This window comes from Gopherus flavomarginatus, chromosome 5 (assembly GCF_025201925.1).
Source record: "Gopherus flavomarginatus isolate rGopFla2 chromosome 5, rGopFla2.mat.asm, whole genome shotgun sequence".
Classification (NCBI taxonomy): domain Eukaryota; kingdom Metazoa; phylum Chordata; order Testudines; family Testudinidae; genus Gopherus; species Gopherus flavomarginatus.
In genome coordinates this window covers 117,781,351-117,793,465 of record NC_066621.1, presented here as the reverse complement: position 1 = coordinate 117,793,465, position 12,115 = coordinate 117,781,351, and the positions used below count along the sequence as shown (strand labels likewise).

The following is a 12,115-nucleotide window of genomic DNA, read 5'->3' as shown; positions in this document are numbered from 1 at the left end:
CTGGAGGCGTCCTGAGTGGGCTATAAAGAAATCCCAAAGCTGGAGAGCTTCGTGACAGAGAAGGGAGGAGTGGGCTCTGCCCTTTTTGTTTATGTAAAACATGGCGGTGGTATTCTTGGTCAACACCCCCACGCACTGACCTTGAAGTCTGTCCTTGAAGGTCTGGCAGGCTAGTCTCACCGCTCTGAGCACCTTTATATTGATGTGGAGCAGGATCTTGGACTGCAACCACCTGCCCTGCATCTGTAGATCTCCAAGGTGGGCCTCCCCAACCCAGGTCTGATGCATCCATTACCAAGGTCATGGATGGCTGAAGAGCGCTGAATAGGACTCCCTCACAGTCCAGTCACCAGCATAGTGTGTCCAGGACTCGTCTCAGCACTGTTACTACCAAGTCCAAACTGTGTCTGCCTTGGTGATAAATTGAGGCGATAATTGAGAATAAACTGGCCTGAGTCTCAGTCTGGCATGTCTGACCACATGGGTGTATGCTGCCATGTGTCCGAGAAGACTCAGGCATACCCCTGCAGTCGTGGTGGGGTATCTCTTGAGAGTCTGAATGATTCCTGTTAGTGCTTGGAATCTGGACCCCAGTAGTATCGCTCTCGCCTGAACTGAGTCTAGCAGCTCTGCCCCAATGAATTCTATTCTTTGGGTAGGTGACAGCGTTGACTTATCCACGTTGAGGAGGCGACCCAGTCTCTGGAAGGTATTTGTGACTAACTGCACTTGGAACTCCACCTGCTCCCTGGAACGCCCCCACAGCAGCCAATTGTCAAGGTAGGGATACAGCTGTACCTGCCTCTTGAGGAGAAAGGTCGCATCCACTGACATGCACTTGGTGAACACTCGGGGCTGTCGATAAACTGAATTGGAGCACCGTGAACTGGTAGTGCTTGTGATCGACCACAAACCTCAGGAAACCTCTGTGGGCCGGACAAATGGCTATGTGGAAGTATGCATCTTTCATGTTGAGGGCAGCATACCAGTCCCCTAGATCCAGGGAAGGAATAATTGAGCTCAGGGAGACCATGTGGAACTTCAACTTTACCATAAACTGGTTGAGTCCTCGCAGGTCTAAGATGGGTCTGAGACCCCCCCACTTTGCTTTTGGGATTAGGAAGTAACAGGAGTAGAACCCCTTGCCCCATAGCTCCTGAGGAACCTCCTCCACTACCCCTAAGGCGAGAAGCGATTGCACCTCCTGTACAAGGAGTTGCTCATGAGAAGGGTCCCTGAAGAGGGATGGGGAAGGGGGCTGGGAGGGCGGTGAGGAGCAGAATTGGAGAGAATATCCCACCTCTATCATGCGAAGGACCCAACGGTCCAATGTTATAGCGGACCATGTATGGTAGAAGTGGAATAGACAGTTCAGAAAGCAGGGAGAAGGATCCAGCATGAAGTCTGGCATGCCGTCCTCAGGCATCCCCTCAAAACCCTTGTTTGGATCCTGACTGTGGCTTAGTCAGGCCCTGGCCCTGGACTGACAACTGGTTAGACGGCCTATGCCTATTGTTCCTGCCCTTACGGTGGTAAAGGTCCTGGCATGGGTGGGGTTGATATTGCCTCTGCTGCTGCTGGGGTTGAGGTTTGAAAGGTTTTCTCTGGGTAGCAGGCGTATGCATCCCTAGAGGCTTCATTGTTTCCCTTGAATCTTTGAGTCTCGAATCTGTCTGGTTTGAAAACAGCCCTGCGTCATCAAAGGGAAGGTCCTGCAGGCTCTGTGGGCCTGGAGCCAGAAGGTTCTCCTCATGACCACCCCTGAGGAGATGGTTCGTACTGCCGAGTCGGCCACATCAAGGGAGGCCCGAAGGGACGTCCTGGCCACCGCCTTCCCCTCCTCAGCCAGAACTGAGAACTCTGCTCTGACTCTGCAGGGAGCATCTCTTTGTATTTGGACATAGTGTCCCAAGAGTTAAAGTTACACCTGCTGAGGATAGCCTGCTGGTTGGCTATCCTCAGCTGTAGGCCCCCAGCAGCATACACTTTCCTGCCAAAGAGGTCTATACGTTTGGCCTCCTTAGTCTTGGGGGCTGGTGCCTGTTGCCCTGGCGCTCTTTTTCATTTACCGTCGAGACCACCAAGGAGCAGGAGTGTGGGTGAGAGAATAAAAACTCGTATCCCTTGGAGGGGACAAACTATTTTCTCTCTACACCCCTGGTGGTGGGCGGAATGGAGGTTGGAGTCTGCCACGGGGTCTTGTTGTTGTTCTGAATTGTTTTAATTATTGGCAGTGCCACTCTGGAAGGACCCTCCGAAGTGAGGATGTCCCCCATTGTGTCCTCCGATTTGGTTGTCTCCTCTCCCTGTAGATCCATATTATGGGCTATGTGGTGGAGTAGGTCCTTGTGAGCCCCGTGGCCAATGGGTGGAGGACCTGAGGCTCACGCTCCTGACACCATCTCATCAGGCAAGGATGATGATGAAGCAATCGGGATTACAGGGTCCTCATGACTCTCAAGCTGCCCTAGCTGTTCCTGGGCAGTGCTAGGTTCCCCTGTTGTTCCAGCCCAGTCAGGAGTGTCCTGGGCTACAGGTGGCACTGGACCCGCATTCCCCAACTGCTCTGCAATTTGAGGGGGCAGTCTGGTGAGGGCCACTTCCGTTGCCCAAGGGGCAGGTCTATTCCTCGGTGAGTGGGAGGGGTGACGTCCTGAGGCCACCGACCTGGAAGCCCTTGAAGGGGTACCCTGGGCCTGGTGGTAAGCTCAGGGAATCCAGAAGGGCCATTGTGTGGGGGGTAGCCACTGCAGCTGCCATGCTGTTTTGACGTCTCTTCAGAGTTTCCTGGACCTACGCCTACTGCGCCTTGAATAAAATGATTTGTCCTTGGAGTCCGAGGAAACCGAGGGCAATGACCAAGGTGGTGCAGATGACCACTGTGCCAGTGGCTGGTGCTGTGAAGAAGAGGTTGGGGATTAGTGTCACGGTGACCCTGTCGAGGATGGGAACTGGCTGTCCCTTGAATGAGACCGGTGCCGCAAACACAGTGCCGGGGAACAGCTGCTGCGCCCTGGTGCCGTAGGATGGTGCCGATCCTCTGAGGGTTTCCTAGATCAGCACTGACCCCTCAATGTCGAAGATGTAGATTTCCTCTCACCCGGTGCCATGCGAACTTGTACCGTGGAGGTGCTGGGGAGTGGTGTTGTGGGGATGCGGATCAGGAATGGTGCTGGGAACGGGGACAAGGACTTGCCTGTAGATGGTACCAATCTAGGTGGTGCCAGAGGCTTCTCTCTGATAGTTGAGGCGCCATAATTTCAATGAGATCCTTAGAAGCCTCAAAAAGTGTCCGAGGCGGAGGGTTGCTCCAACACCTCCACCAGGCACTGCCCTGCAGGAGAGTCACTAAGTGCCAGACTCAACGGTACCAGCTGCTTGGTGGCTGAGTCTTTCCTTTGGAGCAGCAGAGCATCCCCGATGATCTTGCAGCCCTCTGAGGAGAGTACCCTCTGTCTGTCTTCTTATGCCTCGTGTGGCCCCAGAGACATGGAGCGGTACCAGGGCACTGCTCTTTGCTGTGGTGCCGGGGATTTCCAGTTCTGAGGGTCTCTCCCGCCAGAGTCCTTCATCGGCACCAAGTTGCAGACCGATGCTGGGGCACTCTGAACCGACGAACTCGAGCCTGGGGATAAGCGATCTGGTGCCGCAGGATGGAGTGCGGCTTCCATCAATAGTTGTTTTAAACAGAAGTCCCGCTCCTTCTTGGTTCTAGGCTTGAAATCCTTATAAATCTATAGTGCTCTGACTGATATGCCTCCCCTAAGCACCTAAGGCACAAGTCATGAGGGTCACTATTGGCGCAGACTTCCGGCAAACACCGCAAGACTTAAACCTCTGGGCTTGCAGCATGCCTTGCAGCCCAAGGCGGGGTGATGGGATACAAATGATCCCAGTCACCAATCTCTACTACTACCTATACTAACAACACTAATCACTAAAACTACGAAGAACTAGGCACTAGGCTAAGGGAGCACTTGCAAGCAAGTGAACGCAGTTCCAGTATCGCCACGAATGGTAAGAAGGAACTGAAGGGGGGTCAGGTCAGTAGGGTTATATATTGAGCGCCATGAAGGCGCCACTCCAGGGGGCTCCCTAGCCGAGCTGACGGGAGGTGCTAAGGGAAAAGTTTCCGACAACCGTGCACACGGCACGGACACACCTGATTGAAATCGACGCGAACAAGCACTCGAAGAACAACTTTGTTAAGCCATTTGGTAGGACACTACCACACACAGGGAGGGAGGTTGCAGAGAGGGGTGTGTTCAAAGCTAAGCTCAGGATCTCACACGCTGACTCCAGCTGGAGAAGCACACAGAGTCACTGAGCTGTAAGCTGAGAGTCACACACAAGAAAAATCCAATCCTTACGCACTTCATAAAGCAGATGCCTCTGCAGGGCCGTCTGCAGTTAGTACAAAAGTTTGAGGCATAAAGAGAATAAATCCTCTTGGCCTTTGTGCGGTTCAACTGTGCTTCCTTTATCAGGGGAGTATCACTCTCATAGTGAGATTAGCACTTCCTCCTGCTTGAAAATGGATTAACTCACAGAGGACTCTAGATCAAACTAGATGATCATAATGGTCCATTCTGGCCTTAAAATCTATGAATCTATTCCCTTCTCACTGCTCCTCCCTCTCTCCCTGATCCCTCCTGACTCCGCCTCCTGGCTCTCCGTCTCTATCCTTTCTGACTACTTCATGGCCCTCCTGACTTTCTATTCTGGTCACTCCAGACTCTCCTGCTCAGCACTCCTGTGCCTTTCACAATTCTTCCTCCTCCTCCCGACTCCCCTCTGCTGCACAAGTTCATAATAACTTTCAGCTCTCCTCAGCGATAAGAATAGTACTCTCCAATCCCCATGTGATGTGCTGATGACTAACAGACTCAAGCACATGTGAGCAACTTCTGAATTGTTGAATGACACCTTTTGTCTTCAGATTTCAGTCAGTAAGTTGCCAGAAAGGTGCTCCTGATAGCTGTATGGCCAGGCAGGGGCACCTGTATTTTTCTCAGCTGGGTTGCATGGAGTAAATTGGGATCCTGTGGAGAGGGCTCTGATATGACATTTGCATGGAACAACCTTTGCCTTAGCTCAGTCATAGTCTGAAATGCTATTGTCAAATGACATGCTGGATTCCATGTTTATTGTTTTTCATGGACAGTTTTGGATCCACTGTGCTCATGGTTTCTTACTGCCAATGCTGCAAACTTCAGCCAGGACCTGAGAGTCCAGCTGCACTCTTTCTGCCTCTTACATAAAGATTCTGCACTCATAATTTAGCTGCCGATTCTGTCAGTGCTGCATGAGTCAGAGTCGAATCCAGCTCACTCCTGTAGCTGTGTGAAGTCTGCAGGACTAATAGATAAAAAGATGTTGTGTCAATAAAGTCAGCAGATGTGACACTAAGACACGTGGAGAGCCGAGGGCGGGAGGATCATGCTTCTATCCATAACTGCATTTAAACAGAACTCTCTCTCTCTGGTGGCTTCCCACACACCTGGCCACCGTCTTCTTTTTCTACAGACTCTTTCTCTCTGTAAACTCGTCTACTCCTGCAGTTTCAAATATCACCTCTATGCAGATGATTCTCAGATCTACATCTTTGCCCCAATCCCTTGCCATCTATTTATTCTCACATCTCAAATTCTCTCGTGTCCTCTTAGAGGTCCCACTGCCGTTCATACTTCCCAAACTAAACTGATTATCTTTCCTTCCAATTCCTCTCTTCTCCATCCCTGGGTTGCCTGACAACTTCACTGTCTTTCCCCTTTTCTAGGCCTCAGTGTCTGTCAACTTTGGTTCTTCTCCCCACCAGTCCTTCTCTTGCTAAGTTCTGTTATTTCTTCCTGTTTAATGTCTCTAAAACTGCCCTTTCTCCATTCTCACCTTTGCATAAACTCTCATCAGTGCCTTGATTCTCTCTTAGCCTGATGACTGCCTTGGAATGGGAGCTGACATCCTTCACTTTCTTCTAAGCTGTCTGGCACAGACTGCAGATCTAGAGGGAGCTGCTCTTCTACAGGTTATGGGGGATCTAAATGTTGACCCTCTTTGTTACAACTTATTCTTGGGAAACTAATGGGGTAAGGGGAACAGAACTGATCCCAGAAAATTCACATAATACAAGAACTGAGGTTCGACCAGAGGACAGCACCAGATGTGACGAGCCAGTGCCAGTAGGGCTTGTTCCTCTTTGTTGTTCTTGGATTGGGTGCTTCTCCATGTGTGTCTGTGTGTATGATGTGAGGCTGGCCAAGGGCTAAGAGCTGCAGACCTAGTGAGCCCAGCTGTGTCAGTATGTTAAATCAAGGCACTTCTCACAGATGCACTGATACAGCTGCCAAAACATGTCGAAGGGTCAAGCTGCCTGATTAACCCAGGCATTCAGGAGCTAAAACAACAAGCATGCCTCTGTGCAGCAGTAGCAGAAAGTGAAAGGGGTCCCAATAACAACCGTATGCTTCCTCTGTTGCTGTCTATCCTCTCCACGGTGGGCACTTTGCTTTTGTGTGAGATACACCCAGCACACTTGAGACACTTCATGTCTGCCAAGGAATAAACAAACATGGGAAGGATAGGGTTCAAACCAGAACCGAAGTGATTTGCAGAGCTCTCTCTGCAGCTACCTCCTCTGATTTCTGCATATATGCCAGGGTTGGCCAGTCCTTCCTAAGGCAGCTGGCTATAGCCAATATCAGATTGCATTCAGGACTCCACCCGATTCTGAGGTGGATTTGCAGAAGCTTGAACAAAGGCATTATCTCCTCCCTGTTCCTGCGTTGGTTATGACAGTGCAGAACTCTTGAAACTTTCGCAGATAATGCTGGTACCACACAAAGTAAATATATAAAAAAATAATAGTGCAGAAGGATTCTTTTTGGGAATGGATATTTGACATACTAATCAACTTCATTTTCTCTGAGCCACAGTACTACTGGCTACAGGGAACAATCAGTCAGAGCAGGTGCCTGAATGGGAATATTGGGAAATAGCATTAACACAAAAGCTCAATACACGAGATTGTGCTACGCTGATCAACATCACAATCAGGTTCTGTCAGTCAACAGTTGGCCAAAGACCGGCCTATGGGTCTCCCTAGGCTCTATGCATGCTGGTGCCATGAATTGTATGGTTTCTTTTCTCCACTTGGCGCTTTCTCTCCCTTATCTGCAGTGTTCTTTTCTTTGAATGATGGTTCTGCTCACTAGCTTTTCAAGGCTCTGTTTTACCTGGTGCTGTCACAGTTCTGGTTTTAAAAAGCAGTTCTCAGAATAGCAACTGTTAAAAATAGCATTGTAGCATTTCATATTTATTGTATCTCAGTCACTCCAAACCAAATGTTCCGAGATTACAAGTGGAATTTTTTTTTTTCCTATCTACCAATCATGCCAACTCACTTTAGGCTCTGAAAGTCAAGCTGATATATTTCTGCTTTGCACATCATCATCTGTAATGAAGGTTCTGCAGACCAAGTGCTGCCCTCAGTGACATCTGCCTGACCCCACTATTTATAAATGCTGCTTCAATGACAGTGTGATCTCACTGTCTCCAAATTCTGCCCTTGGTAACACCTGGATGACCCCAACAAAGGATATAATTTTGGCCTGCAGAACCACCATTACTGATGATAGCGTACAGGATGGAAAGAACCCAGCTTGACTCCTGGAATCCAGGACAAGTTTGCAGTGCTAGCAGTTAGAAAAGCCATCTTTCTATTTGTAATCTGAGCACATTTAATCTGGAAATTATTGAGAGACAAACATGGAACCCATGAGACCATTTTATGGAGTCACATTTCTAACAAAGCTGCACTTTAAACAGTTCCTTTCAGTGCCACGGTCTTTTCCCATACCTTAATGTAGGCCCCAGTTTTCTGCTCCATTACCTTAGTAAGGAGTCTGCCTTAGACACAATCCACAACAAGGACACCCTTCCTCTTTCCCAAACTGGGAGACTGAAAAAAGAAAAAGGAACAGGAATAGAAAAAAGACAAGCCTTGCTTGTCTGATTGTTCCATTACTTTTTTCTTTTGTGTCCTGAGTTACTAAATGAGCCAGTAATGTTCATCTTTAGAATCTCTATCTTGTTTGTAGCTGAGGTTTCCTGCTCTCATGCTTCTCCTGCTCTTCTGGACACCATATGTGCTGGCTGAGTGAGATGATCATACTTGCAAGGAAGAGATGGTTCAGGGAGACAAAATTGCCTACATAGCCTGGAGGAAACTCTAAAAACAGCTTTGAAAAGGAAATGTGATTATATTAAGCTACAAACAGCAGAGACAGAGAATAAAATGGTCTTAGAGAAATTAGAAAAATGAATCACAGAATCATTAGGATTGGAATGATTAAAATGAGACTTTCCCTCAGTGAATGAAAGTCAGTATATTCCATTAAAAGAAATAGGCAGGGCTGAGATCTCTTGGGAGGAAGGAGGCCTGGAAAGTAGTCAAGACAGAGTTAAGGGAGATGGTGGACAGCAAATTAGGGATGTGCTGGAAATCCCATATGGCAGCCAAAAAGCAAATGATACACTGTGTTTTATGTAAAGAGGCATGGTATCATGTCATTGACTAGGGATGTGGTAGTTCTACTTTCGGATATAACCACTTTTGGAATATTACAATTCCACCTCAACACAAGCGTAACGTTGACAAATAGGAGAGGGTCCAATAAGTAAAATGAGATGACCGACACCTTGGTGGGTAGGACTACTACATGAGGAGAGGTTAAAGAAATCTCAGTATGTATAACTATAACTAGGAACCTTGAAGATGTGGAGGAGAGGATTCAAAGGATGTCAAGCACTGTATTTAGGAGGGAGAGGGTTTTCTGGAAGGAGTATCCATGAGCAGCAGGATGAGACAAACCAAAGGAAAAATCTGGGCTGCACATCAGGAGACGCTTCCTAGCAATAAGGTTGATTAGACTCTTGTATTGTCTCCCAGGTGAAGTGACGGAATTCCTGCTACTGGAGTTATTTAAAAGCAGGCTGAACATAGCATCAGAGAATCTCTGTACAGAAGAGCTGGAGAATGGAAAGAATGGACTGAAGCATGGAAGACATCTTTTTCATCTCTAATCTCTGTGATTCTTTGAGGAAGAATTTCCTCCATTCACCCTGCTTTGTACATGGTACCTCCGGTCTTTCTCTGCTTTGGATGGATAGATTAGGTAGGAAGGACAGACAGTGGTTTGAAAATGGTCAGCTTCCAGTATGGTAGAAGAATAGCTGGACACTGCTTCTTTCCATGTAAGTGAAAAAATATTATTGTGAGATCACGTGAATGGCAAGAATGGGTTTGGAGCCTTGTCCTGGAGTCCGAAAGGCAACTCAGAAAGTATTTCCGGAGTGGCTCCTTGCAGCCTTCGATACTTGGATTACGTTTCAGAAATTTTGCAGGAATCTTCTGCTCCTCCCTCCCCCTCCCCTTTCTGTGCATTTTTGGTGCTGAGCTTTTTCCGGTTTTCCCACACTCCTGCCTGTCACAGAGCAGAAACCACAAAAATGCAGCGAAGTAAAGTCTGTCCAAGAAGCTGCCATTCCATCTCACAAGGATAAACATTCTCTCTGCCAACAAGTGAGCACAGCACACCGGCATCTTCAAATACACATCCCTGCTGCCCAGCAAGGGAACCCACTGACACGGCCTGTCACCTGTACTAACATGAGCCACCCCAGCACAAAGGGAATCAGATGGTGAATTCACCAGCACAGACCTGCCAGACCTCATGATCACAGCCGCCCTCACTGTGTCAACCAATCCTGCTAATGTCCTGTTTTCTTTTTAAATAGTTTTCGGGGATGAATTTTATCTCAACATAGACATTGTGCAGGCAGGAAATATACCAGCTTCTCCAGCACCTCTGCCCCTGTTCCTCCAAAACACCTTGCTACTCCAGTCCTGCTCCCTCAGCCCCCCAACCACAGCATTGCCAATGCACCTCTATTCTGCACCTGAGCACTTCCACAGGGGGGCTTTTGGAAAAATAACGACTTTTTATTAAAGCTTCTCTCTTAAATACGGAAGGGGATGTCAGGAGTCAGAGAATCTGGCAGGAATCAAACAGAACTGAGGGGAGGGGGTTATAAATGTGGTTTCCCCCATATCAGAGTTTTAGAGATTAAAACAAGTCCAAAGACGGGTAAGGAAAAGGGTTGGAGAGACTTCAATATGAGGACACATTGCAAAGATGGGGACTTTTCAATCTACAGAGAAGAAGAATGAAAGGGGGCATGATACAGAGAGATATAACAATGAATTGTACAGATAAAATTACGCTCTCATAACACAGGAACAAGGGGATGCTCAAGGAAATTAAAAGGCAACAAACTTGAAACTGACAAAAAGATTTTTTTTGTTTTTACACAGCTCATAACTAATCTGTGGAACTCACTACCACAGGATGGGTCCTAGGCCAAAAGCTTAGTAGGGTTCAAATAGCATTGGACATTTATGTGGGAAATGACATAAATATACATAAAGCATACATGGAGATACAAACCCTCATGCTTCGGGACAAACCAACCACTAGCTGATGGGGTTAGGAAGAAACTTCTCCTATAGGCAGCTGAGCCCATTATGGATAGTTCTGGGGGACAGGCACAGTGCAGGCAAGAAATCTACCAGCTTCTCCAGCACAGTTCTGTCCATGCACTTCTAACACAACTTGTTACTGCAGTCTTGCTCCCCCAAGAAGCACCTGCCACTCACCATTGTCAGAGACAGGGTAGAGGCCTTGGTAGCCCACTTCTCCGATCCTGTATGGCAATTTCTATGTCCCCATATTTGTATGAAGCTATGGCCCTACTTACACTCTGAGGTAAAGCTCCATTTTAGGGTACAACTACTCCAGTGTATCAAGTCCAGACTCTTCCAAGGTCTCAATTCAGGAAGAAAGCCCCAAAGGATCTCTATCAAAAACACTTGTTGGCAATGTGTTCATAGAATCATAGATTATTAGGGTTGGAAGGGACCTCAGGAGATCATCTAGTCCAACCCCCTGCTCAAAGCAGGACCAATCCCCAAATGGCCCCCTCAAGGATTGAACTCACAATTCTGGGGTTAGCAGGCCAATGCTCAAACCACTGAGCTATCCCTCCCCACTATGCCTTCCTCATAGATTTCTCTGGCACGGGGAAAACTTACTTGGAAATCCTCTGGGCTGCCGCTTTTCTGACCACTCCCTGCCTATGATTGGCTGGAGGCTTGGGGACCAGGTGAGAGGATGTACTCTGGGATGGCATCACTTTATGTGAACTAGTTGACTTCTGGATGCTGGAAATGGCACTTGATGTCTTGCAGGCACCAGAATCAGCTGGCATGGATATATTGGCAGAGCTGGGTGGTGGGTGGTTGGCAAAGAGAGCCTGGTAGAAAACAAGAGACAGGGATTAGTTATTTTCCCTTTGCAACTCCACTGGGAGAACCCATGTGGTGAGGAGCCTTGCCTGGGAAGAGAGAGCCCCAGCCTGGTGAAGGGGACCACCCAACTAGAAGGCTCCTGGGACAGTCTCAGAGATAGATACAAACTGAGGGTGACTGATTCCATGAAGGAGTTTTTATAGCAAAATTCTACAGTTTTGGAAAGTCAGGGTTAGTTCTAGAAATGCCGACAAACTCTACTACTGTGGCACAACACAGCAGGTGCTACAACACTGACTCCCATATCCAACTTCCCTCTAGTCTTTGAGCTAAGTTGTGGAATCTCCGTCTCTGGAGATATTTAAGAGTAGGTTAGATAAATGTCTATTAGGGATGGTCTAGACAGTATTTGGTCCTGCCATGAGGGCAGGGGACTGGACTCGATGACCTCTCGAGGTCCCTTCCAGTCCTAGAGTCTATGAGTCTAATAGGAAGCCCTAAATTACCCTCACAGAAGCAAAGAGCACTAAGAGGGCAACTGATAAAGAGGATTTCTCCCTGACTCAGGCTCTGGGGATGCTTTGGGGAGAGAGGAAGGTTCCCAGTCACGAAGGGAGAGATATGCTGAAGGTTTGGGAGATGGGGCAAAATAGCCTGTGCACTGCAAGGCACTAAAGAACAAGGACACAGGTGGCAGAGCAAGGGAATGGCTCTCTGCCCCAGTTCAGCTGAGATTCAAAGCAGCACTCA

The 12,115-nt window shown here is 48.1% G+C and overlaps 1 protein-coding gene across 8 annotated transcripts in view; it reads right to left on the bottom strand.

Moving 5' to 3' along the window:
* TTLL5 (tubulin tyrosine ligase like 5) overlaps positions 1–12,115 on the bottom strand; it is a 234,727-nt gene that overhangs the window by 37,334 nt on the left and 185,278 nt on the right. For all 8 annotated transcript variants that reach the window (XM_050955655.1, XM_050955657.1, XM_050955660.1 and 5 more), the window contains one exon: positions 11,150–11,370. In XM_050955655.1, the coding sequence (XP_050811612.1) occupies positions 11,150–11,370 (221 nt within the window). The remainder of the gene's footprint in view (positions 1–11,149; positions 11,371–12,115) is intronic.